The sequence below is a fragment of the Hirundo rustica genome, chromosome 1 (genome assembly GCF_015227805.2).
Source record: "Hirundo rustica isolate bHirRus1 chromosome 1, bHirRus1.pri.v3, whole genome shotgun sequence".
NCBI classification, from domain to species: Eukaryota; Metazoa; Chordata; class Aves; order Passeriformes; family Hirundinidae; genus Hirundo; species Hirundo rustica.
This window is the reverse complement of record NC_053450.1, coordinates 32,271,956-32,282,650: the sequence shown is the minus strand read 5'-3', so window position 1 is coordinate 32,282,650 and position 10,695 is coordinate 32,271,956. Positions and strand designations below refer to the sequence as shown.

At 34.2% G+C, this 10,695-nt stretch overlaps 1 protein-coding gene across 1 annotated transcript in view; it reads right to left on the bottom strand.

Moving 5' to 3' along the window:
• Positions 1 to 469: 469 nt before the first annotated feature.
• UBE2W (ubiquitin conjugating enzyme E2 W) overlaps positions 470 to 10,695 on the bottom strand; it is a 32,108-nt gene continuing 21,882 nt past the window's right edge. The window contains exons 4-6 of the mRNA XM_040068806.2: positions 8,820 to 8,975; positions 7,611 to 7,686; positions 470 to 3,372 (exon numbers count right to left, since the gene is read on the bottom strand). Of these exons, the coding sequence (XP_039924740.1) occupies positions 3,359 to 3,372; positions 7,611 to 7,686; positions 8,820 to 8,975 (246 nt within the window). The 3' untranslated portion in view covers positions 470 to 3,358. The remainder of the gene's footprint in view (positions 3,373 to 7,610; positions 7,687 to 8,819; positions 8,976 to 10,695) is intronic.

Sequence of the window (10,695 nt, the reverse complement as noted above, 5' to 3'; positions counted from 1 at the left end):
TTTTAGGTATGAAGTGCCTTGCCTTTTATTCTATAAAACTGAAAGCAGTTATTGGTATGAGGCAGAGATTTGATTAAACAGTCCTGACAGACGCTGACAAAATAATAGAAACTCTCTTCCCACCACTGCAGGCAAAAAAGAATCCTGCATCTGAAACTTCTCATTAAGTATTTTAAGCTCTTGTCAAATAGCAAAAAACCCCATGATAAAGAACTATTTGCTCATCTGTGAGAAATGAAAGCATTATATCTTAGTGATTTTTTTAAAATTAATTCTTTCAGCTGTTACAACAGATACCCTCCGGAGAATGAAGAAACACCTTCCTGTTATGCAAATTTCTCCTCTGATATGCATCACAACATTTTAGAATTACTGGCAGCTTTGTCTTAAGAGTGGTTGAATGTAAGGAACTGTGATTCTGCACTCCACCATGAAAAGGTCCACACGTATTTCCATTCAAGGGTAATAATCTATTTTAAAACAAGAATTTATTGTGTTATAGTATAAAGACACTAAACACAAAACAAAGTGTTTGACAACATGAATATTGACACAAAATAAAAGCAAGATAGTTTCAAGCCAATTCTGTAACCATTCCATGTGAAAAATTCCAAGAGAAAGTTACATACACAGGGTCACCCTTGGGAAAGGATGGCACCACCTCCATCTAATTCAAGCCCTTTTTCAGGACATCATAGCATTGTCAGAATAGTTGCATTATTTTGAGGGCTTGAGTGGTATATAAGCTTTGTCCCGGCCCTCTCTATATAGGTGAACTTACCCACAGATCTACAAGAGAAACAATGAGGCATTTCTACTGTAAACTATAAGACCTGAGGTACATTCTCTTCTAATCTACCTTGCACTTTCTTGATCTAAGTATATTACAGGGGGTGAGGGTTTATCAAAGAGCAGCATAAATTTGGTTATTTAACTTCACTATAGTCCATGTGATAGCACAGGTCAATAAAATGTATAATGCTTTGCACTACAAAACCCACCTTCAACAAAATACATACGGTATGTCATAAAGCTTCTCTGGAACCATGTATCATAGTTTCCCAAGCCACTATATGAAAAGATAACTGAATCTGAGATGTACTTAAGCCATTTCTTCAGACATTACCTGGTCATGTTAAGATCTCTTTCCTGTGGACTATTTTGATAGGAACCATTATGTGAACCACTCATACATTAATTTCTCAATTGTTTCAGTTAATACAGAGCAGTGAATAGGATCATACAAATTAAGTATCAGATTACTGCTCTTTCACATGAACCATTTCCAAAAGTAACTAGTTTGATGATGTCACAGCAATAAAATTTTGCTAAACAAAATTTTAGAGCATAACTACTTATTTTGTTTAAAACTACTCCTTTTTTTGGCTCTTAAAAGAAAATTAATTCTATGTTTCCAAGGCTCATTGTGAAAATATATACACACATCAAATTTAAATCCAAAGCTAGATTTTACCATTGAGTTTTAAAGGCCAAGAGATATTTTCAGTACAGTAGGAAAAAAAGCAGTTCCTGAAGAATATTGTAACTTCACTTCACTACTAGTATCTACAGTTCTGATGCTTTACAAAATACTTCTCTGAAGCAAATCCATCTACTCTATCCACCCTGAGTTAAGCATCTATACTTTTTTTTTAAGTGTTTTAAACAATAGGTAACAGAAGTATGTACAAGGCTATAAAATGTCAGTTATACAGCAGAATAAAAAAAAAAAAAAAAAATCAGTCTTTTCAGCCAATCTTCTGCTTTTTATTGTAGTTATTCATTGTGGATTTGGTTTAGGGATTTTTTTTTTTTTTCTTTTGTTTTTACATCAAACTACTACTTGATTTAGACATTCATGCATTAATTGCTTGAGTTTTTCTGGTTTTCTTTTTTTTTTTTTTTTTTTTTTTGAGTGCAACAGTAAGGCAACAGTAAAAAAAAATCATAGAAATTTTGCATATGTGTAAAGGTATTCAATTTATAAAAGTGCATCCTAAAAAGACCACCTAATTGCAGTATCAAAATATTACAGAGTGCTGAGAACAACTACCATTTCAATAAATGTTGCTCTACAGAAAAATGTCTGATTTTTGGCTTTTCCCCCTTTTTTAGTGAAGAAAAGCCTGAAAAAATTGGCATGGCTACATGGGACAAGCGAGTTAAGAAAATATACTTTAGTCTAAACTTAAATAAGAAGGTCCACACTTTTTTGTGAAAACTTTAAGCCTCTGTCAAAAATGTATTTTTTTTCTTTTTATAATACAGGATTAAAAGACAAGATGATGCTTACAAGATAAAGAAATAATTTACATGAAAATATTTTCTGACAAAGCTTTTCAATCAAAATATTGTTTTGTAACATTCAAACATGACATACAACACAAAAGAAACAGTGAAGGCAAACAAAAAATGTTATATGGATTGCTTTTGAACACATAAATAAATGAAATATTGGTGTAGGCAGTAGGGCTCATGCTGATGGCTAGCAGGAAATAACAGTGTGCAATCTATTTGGAAAAAGCTCTAAAGTACAAATTACAAGCCCAATTACGGACTGCAGCAAGTTCAGTTATATCACTGCCATCCTCTATCTCCAAAATAAATTCATGTTTAAATCACTCATACCCTAAATTACTCATACCTTTGCTTCAGAGATATGAATAACTATATACAAAAAGTAGTTTTATTTCACCATAGGGATAACATTGTACCTCTCTGCCAATGTCACTTGAAAAACCGCCCATGTCAAAACAATTTGACAGCAGATAAACAATTTAATAAATACGTAATGATCTTATTACAGTCCTTCAGCTAGGCATGTTAACTTATGCTGCTAGTTTTGTGGTCACAGTGCATAGAATCCAAATATAAAAGAATGGGCTGGATTTAAGGTAATTGTCAATCCCTCGCTTATAATCCAAATATATCCAAAACTTTCATAAGCTCTGTCATGCGTAAATCTTTTTTGTGGCAGGAGCAAAACCTTTCCCTGGTACAATGTCCATTGCCGGCAATGGATGCACCAAAACCGCCAAGGAGCTCAGTGTTATTGCACAATATATGAAGACCTGGAATTCTTCCAAAAGCTTAAAATAAAAATAATGGAATTATTCTGACATTTCTGGACACCTGCATTAATACTGTATGACTAATAAAAGCATGTCAGTTGCATGGACTGAACCAGCGATCAACATGCGCCCAGAATGCACACTAGTAAAAATGCAGTCAAAGGAAGTAGTCTTCATTGCCTATAGGTCACTTCCAGTCAAAGGTTAAAGTTCAAAGACTGAATGATCAAAGTGCTCATTTTCTCAGTAGGACTATCTTCTGCTACGAGGATCACAAAATGGTGGCATCAACATGTGTCATCTTTAAAATAAAAGAAGAGCATTTATGGAAAACATATAAACATTCTAATTCCACATTAGCAAGGTGCAATAGGCAGAAACAATTCCTAGCACAGACAGTAACATGCAGAGGAAATACCCTGATTAAATAATTCTGTTGTTTTGTTCAATAACAACTCAGGGAGAAAAGAAAGTAACAAAAATTAAACTTACAAAATACACATACACCCCCAAAGAGATTAGTACTAGCAAATAATCCATTAAAACGACACTCATTTCCATGCTTTATATCTAGAAAGCCACTTGTGAGGAAAATGAAAAATTGAACATGCTTAACATTTTGCACCCTTGAAGTACAGCAGATCCACAATAGTTATCAATTAAGACATCCTTTTATAAGGAATATATAGGGATAAGACCTGCCAGAGTGAGCTGCTTCTGATGCATTCTTAACTCTTTATACATTTATATGTGTGTGTATATATGTACACACATATATGTATATTAATTTATTTATCATACTCAATTTATTTATCAGACTTTTTAATTTATTATAAAACTCAATACAAAACAATAGACAGATTTATGCAAAAATAGGCTACTATCCTAAAATCTTAAACCTGAAAGTAAATTACATACACTAAATTTTAGATACTGTGGTTAGACAGAACATACTAGAAAAATATATGCTTTATGCCTATCTTTTCTGCATTATGCTCCATACTAATGCTCCCCCTTTTAAACATTCTCCTTCACACATCAACCTGCTGCATATTTGCACCTTCTAGCAGTAAATATTGAGTTGTTAACAGAAAGCAAACTTACTGTCTGCCTGGTTATTTTTAAAGGACTTACTTGTTAACCTCCCACACCTAAAAAATGTAGCCTCACAAACATTCTACATTCTCATGGGAAAATATCATATCAAAGCTATTACTCGTAAAAAAACTCTTTAATTTTTTAGTAGGCTACTGTACATGAAAAAAAAAAAAAAAAAAAAAGGACAAAGATGCAAAAGAGAGCAAGGAATATTTAAATGGTATACTAAAATTTTAGGCCAAATATCAGAGAAAACACTTTCCACTTAAGAAAAAAACAAAACCAAAACCTCCAAACTCAAACATAGGAAGGAAATGCTGGTTGAAAGCAAACACCATTGCCTTTCCCCTCCCCCCTGCCCCCTCGTTGCTGCCTTCCCCTCCTTCCCCCACCACCCCCCCCCCAAAAAAAAAAAAAAATCAAAAAATCTCCCTCCTGAGAACAAAGGAAGTCAAAAGCTTTATGAAACCAATTTCAGCCTGGATAACACAACATGAGCAATTCTCAGATTGAAAACCAGCAGGAAAATCAATGTACAGTTAAAACAGACATCGGGTAGGGTAGACAATCTAGAAATATTTTCAGTTATCAAAGATCAGGAGCTTTAAAACAGGGCTTGTGAGGACAATTTTGTAGCAAACAAAGCTCTACAATTCTGCTCATGGAATAAGCTGCTGTGTTGGGGCAGGGATGATATAACACATTAAAAACTCTATTGAATGCAGATACATAGTTACATGCCAGAACATATCTTAAAGTGGCACTTTATTGCTTTGTGCTCATCTGGGTTTGCTTTATACCAGCTCCCAAGCATGGACTATTTTACTCCCAGGTAAATAAATTCCAGGCACATACTGAAAAAAAATATTTTCCTTCAAATGCATATATTAATACATACAACAGATTTCTTCCTATCTCTTCAAAACACAGAGCTAAAATGTCACATTAAAGCTAAACCAGTCCCATGGGCAGCTGACAGCAGAAGTGGCAGAACCACTCTGTATCTCTCTCTACAGGTTGTTGTATTAGCACTGGCATTTAATTAAAGCTGGTTTTCTTTCCTGGATGGGCTTGTTTTTTCTTCCCTCACTTACCCAGCCAAATGTGTTTCAACCACAACATTAGATACATAACACTTCAGCTGAAGCATCAGCAGAAAATAAACATGACAGAAGCATCTTTTCACACTTCCCATTTTACTGTAACATACAATTTCTTTAAGCCTGTTTAGAAAACACTGACAATTTAAAGATCATGCCTTGGCAGACTTGTTCTAAGTCCACATAGGAGAAACAAAATTAACTGAGAAAAGAAGCAAATGACACAAACACAAAACTGGAAGGGAAAACAATCTTATAATTTATGAAATATTTATCCAGTGGACATCAGGAATATTTTATTTTTTATGTAAGAATTTAAGGTGGTGGGGAGCCCAAAGAATTTTTAACCAAGACAGTATGAGTTATTTAAATGATCTGACTTTCTTTCTCTTGCCTCAGGTTGGTTTTTACATTGCTCTAATTCGAGGAGGGGCAAGGGTTTCTGACTTCCAAAAAAACCCACTGCATAGTTACTTCACAGTAACTAAAATACCCATTCAATGAACTGTAAGCCATGGTTTTGAACCATAATAATATAGCAACCTTCAGAATCAGTAACTCTGATTTCTTTTCATACTAAGTTTCTGTTTTGCTTGCTTAACACAAATTGAATTTCATGATTAAGAAATAAAAGCAATATCTGCAGACTGTTCTCCTTTTATAGATTTCTATTCTAAATCAAAATGAGATTAGTACAAATTAAAAGCAGACAGAACATATTTTAATCACAAGGTAAAGCCAAAAAATGGAACTTTACCTGTTTCTCTTTAAAAATAATTAGCAAGTGAAAATAGAAAGTTAACAAAAATTCTCCCAAAACTGCCATTTAAGAGAAACCAAAACTAGAAATGGAGAAGCATCAAACACATTACAAGAGCATGAAAGCAGAGAGAAAAGGAAGTGCCTGGTGAATAATCTGGTACGGATGAAAAATCTATCCTTGGGTGCAATATGATCATTATTCTTGGAGTCAGCTTTAAAAACAGCCACCTGATGGTCCCAAGTTTCTTAGATATATCTTAATCTCATACAGCACCTCACTGTACATGAAGCCACCTTGTTTTGGAGTTAGTATTACTGTACTATGAGAAACAGAGTTTCATTCTGTTCCATTACCATATGTCAAAACCCCAGGGGTGTCAGCAAGAATTATGAAATGATCAAGTTTTTCTTGTTAGGCCATCCATGGGGTTTTAAGAATCTTAAGAATTTTAGGGGTGAAGACTTTGGACTTTGCCTCTCCAGTCACGAACTCTCACTGCCTCAAAATACTAGATCTAATTTCACTTTAGGAACAGAATATATCCTGGAGTGGGGAGGCCATGAAAAACAGAGGATGTCTTATGGTGGAACCTTCAGCAAGAGGCAGTGATGAAATCAACTTTTCTGCACAACACTACCATAGAGTATTACCTGCTCTGATATATCCCTTTCCAAAGTACTTGCACTTCCAACAACTACCATTTGTACAGAATTCTCCTAGGGAAAGCAAGGAAAGCATTGCTAACAAGAGGGGAGAGGAACAAAGTATGGCCCATCTCTACCCTCTTCTTCCCTCTTTCCTCACCAATGGGTAAGACAAGCACATACAGCCAACTGCAGTTCTGGGGGGAGAACAACAAATGCTGAGGCCGAAGAAAGAAACCACACAGTACAACGCAAAACACAGAACACATGGAAAGAAAAAAGCACAAAAGCAAAAGAAAAGCAAAGCCCAAACCAAAAACAAACAAAGAAAACAAAAAACCCAAGACAACACTAGCACTGAAGACACTAGCAGTTTCAGTGGGTTTTTTCCTTCTTTATCGTGCCCATGGAGAATCTCATTACTATATTATTGAGTATTAGTTTTTAGGAGCCTTTAAAGTCAGTCAACTCTCCCATAATGGAAATTCTGATTAAGAGTGGAAATGTATCAAAACACATAGCTGTTTACAAATATATAGGTATCTTTTTAACAACATAAAAGTTTTTAAAGTGTTAATATCAATAACAACAACAAAAAAATTGTTTAGAGCAAAACCTAGTTCCATCATGGACTTTCCCCAATACCAAACTTTAAACTTGTCATGGATTGATGCACTTTACAAGAACTTTCATTCAAAGTCAATCTTACAATTTAAAACATGTTTCAATTTCCCCCAGGAATTATTCAAATGTGATATAGAAAAAAAAAAAAAAAAAAATCACAGCAGTGTATCTCAGGAACAGGATTTAAATAACTTTTTAAATTAAAAAAAAATAGTTTAATGCTTTGAAGACATTTATCCTACTTTCCTACAATTTAATTACCTTCAGCCTGAAAGAACTTAAAAGTTTCTGGTCCTAGTTAGATACTTACCATGATACCACCATTTTGTTTTCTTTGGATTCTTGTTACATGTTCTTACATAAAATGAGTTATCTGGAGGTCGCCTCTGCAACAGAAGAAAAGACCTACAAATAATCAAACAATCCTCATATTGTAATACATGAACTATTTAATAAGCTTATGAAAGATTACCATGTGAAGGCAGCAAAAATGAGGTAATAGGCAAGATTAGACCTTTTTGGTCAAGAGAAACCTCTTAAAGATCCAGGTAACAAATTCTTACTTGAGATACTCCAAGAAAATAAAATAGTAAAAGATATCAAACAATTTGGTGATGAACTGGGGGAGAAAAAAAGTGAAAAAAAGAAAAAAAATCAACAAACAGAAGAGACTAACTCACAAGAAACAGCTGTTGTTCAAAAAAAGCCCCCAAATTAAATTCCTTTGCAGTTTGGAATCTTAATTCTGATGCATTACATCCAATTCCCATTCTAAGGCTCAGCTCAGTGAGTGAAAAAATAAATTTAAGTATCTGACCATTATTACATATTCATCAGTTTTCTTCATAAGTGCCATAATTTACAAAACTCATAGGATAGAATACAATACAAAGCCATTTTGGGGTGTTTTTTTGACTACATATACGACTAGGACTGGTTGGGATGCAAAATAAACAGGCATGTTTGGATAGCACATAGAGACAAGCTTGGACCACATCTAACTTCCACAGACAGCCCTCTGCGAAAGAAATGGTCAAAAGTGAAAGGGCAATCTCTTTACAAAAAGGTCTAAGGTGTTATGCCAAAAAAGCAACTTAGCACCGTTTACTTCCCTGAAACGAAAATTATCAAGCTCACTGAAGTAGTACAGATGCAAAGTTAGAAGCATCTGCACTAAAGATATTTCACTAGTCATTCCTCACTGCCTTTAAAGGAAGGATAATCTTACAAAGAATTGTCCTGAAGCATGATTGAACTCCCCAGTTAGTGCAACTGGAAGGGTTCTATCCACTGCTCTTTTCCAGTAATGATATATAAGCAGGTTACCATGAAAACAGTGGCAAAGTACTTACTGCACTGTTTATTTTGCAGTTCTAGCTTAGTATTTTCTCAGCAGTAGAAATGTAGATACAGTAGTTTTGCCTGTTTTAGATTTTGGGAAATGAAAATTTTACTTTGTAAAGTAGAAAATTACTAACTTTTACTTATTCTACTTCAACAGTGCTAAAAAAGCCCATACCTTTTCTTTGCAGCTGGAAAGCATGCTAATAATGCTAAGACAAACAGATTGCACTGAGAGGGCTGGAGACCAGTCTTCCGTTAGAATGGATAAACAGATATGACCATTGCTATAAACATGAGGATGAACAGGGATATTGTCTCCAGTAAACATGACCTAAAAAAAGAGAACAAAAGTAACTAATTTATAGTCCCACTTTTAAATAAAACTGTATTGGTTTGGGGAAAACAATATAATCTTATTTAAGAAGCAGGTCTGCCATTTTCACTTACACTAAATAACACACTTTACCTTGTTGGGTTAATTCAATTTTGGAAACTATTAAGAGAAATGTAAAATAATCAACTGAAGCCTAAGTAGCTAGTGAAGATGGAGTTAAAGAAATGGTTAAATATAGGGGACTTTTTATTAATATTTATGCAGCATAGAAAAATTGCAAAGGTAACAATGTAAAGGCAGTGCAAAATCTTGCAGCCTCAGTCTTCTATGTCCTAAGGAAAACAGCTGTCTATCCAGAACACTGGATTTTAATGATTTGATAAGCCACAATGTTACACACCAAGAAGCACAGTAAGATTCACAAGTGAAAATTTCTATAAATAAATAAATAAGAAATAAAGTTCTGGACAACTCATCCAGGTTCCAGCATAAAGAATTAAAATTCATCAATCTTATTAACTATAAATAATGGACTTGTGAAATCAAAGAAAGTTACCAAATAGAAAATATTTTAAAAACATTACTTCAAATAGATTTTTTTTTATTTTATATGGAGAATATGTAAGAAAAGCATTCAGAAACAGAACTCCTCTCTATTAAGAGATACTATCACAGATAAAAAAAGGCTAGAAAACAACTTTGACAACCACTGCTCTTATATCAAGTTTTGTCAAGCACATCATTAGTTCAGGACCAATGGAAAGAGAGCAAAAGTGAAATCTTTGTATCAGTATTATAATCCTGAACTCCTTTTCCAACTCCTCTTATGCAATAAAAACATAAATCTCTACCACTCATAACTATATTACCCAGCAGTTTCTTAAGCATTTCTTAAGCTACATAGGTATGCATTGAAATACGTAAACATGATCACAACACACCCACCTCCTCACTGTAACAAGCAGCAACACTTTCATCATATAGGAAACTGGAATTAGAGAGCTTAATTTATCTGCAAAATGGCAGACAGGATTCTAAGGCATAAGAAAAACTGGATGCAGAATGATCTTTCATGGGTCTTTACACCGGTATTTCTTAAGCACTGAAGGGCTTACCTTCATAATCCTGTAATGTGTTTCACTTGTAACTAATATCCTACTTTTACATGACAACCTGAACTAGGCAGACTAGGCAAATAAAAGCATGCAGTCAATGACAGACAACATATATTTAAAGGCAGAAAACATCCAAATAATTAAAGCAGCACAAGAGAAAACTGTCATTTCATAGTAACTAGATTTGCAGGAGAGGTAATTATGACCAAGAGATTTGTAGTGCAGAATGACCCTATTGGACAGCAATGTTTGAAAACCTGAAATTCTAGCCATCTAAAACAATCCAGTACTTAAATTTTTTATAGTTTTCTGCAATAAAATTCAGTGTAGATGTATGGATCTAATTTGCTGCTTAATAATAAACTGCACAGAGCCACACACACAAGTTGGGTAATGAAGACAAACAACTTGGAATCAAATTAAACTGACTATCCTCTTGTGGATCACCTATTAGTACCTTGCAAAGGTGCAGAAGTACCAGCTCTGGTGGCCAGTTCGTTCTGTAAAAGACTGAAACTCAGCATTCTAATGTTCGTCATGGTACCTAAAAAGATGTTAATTTTTATGGCTCAAGTGTCTCTCAGAGCTCCATGCTTCAGTTT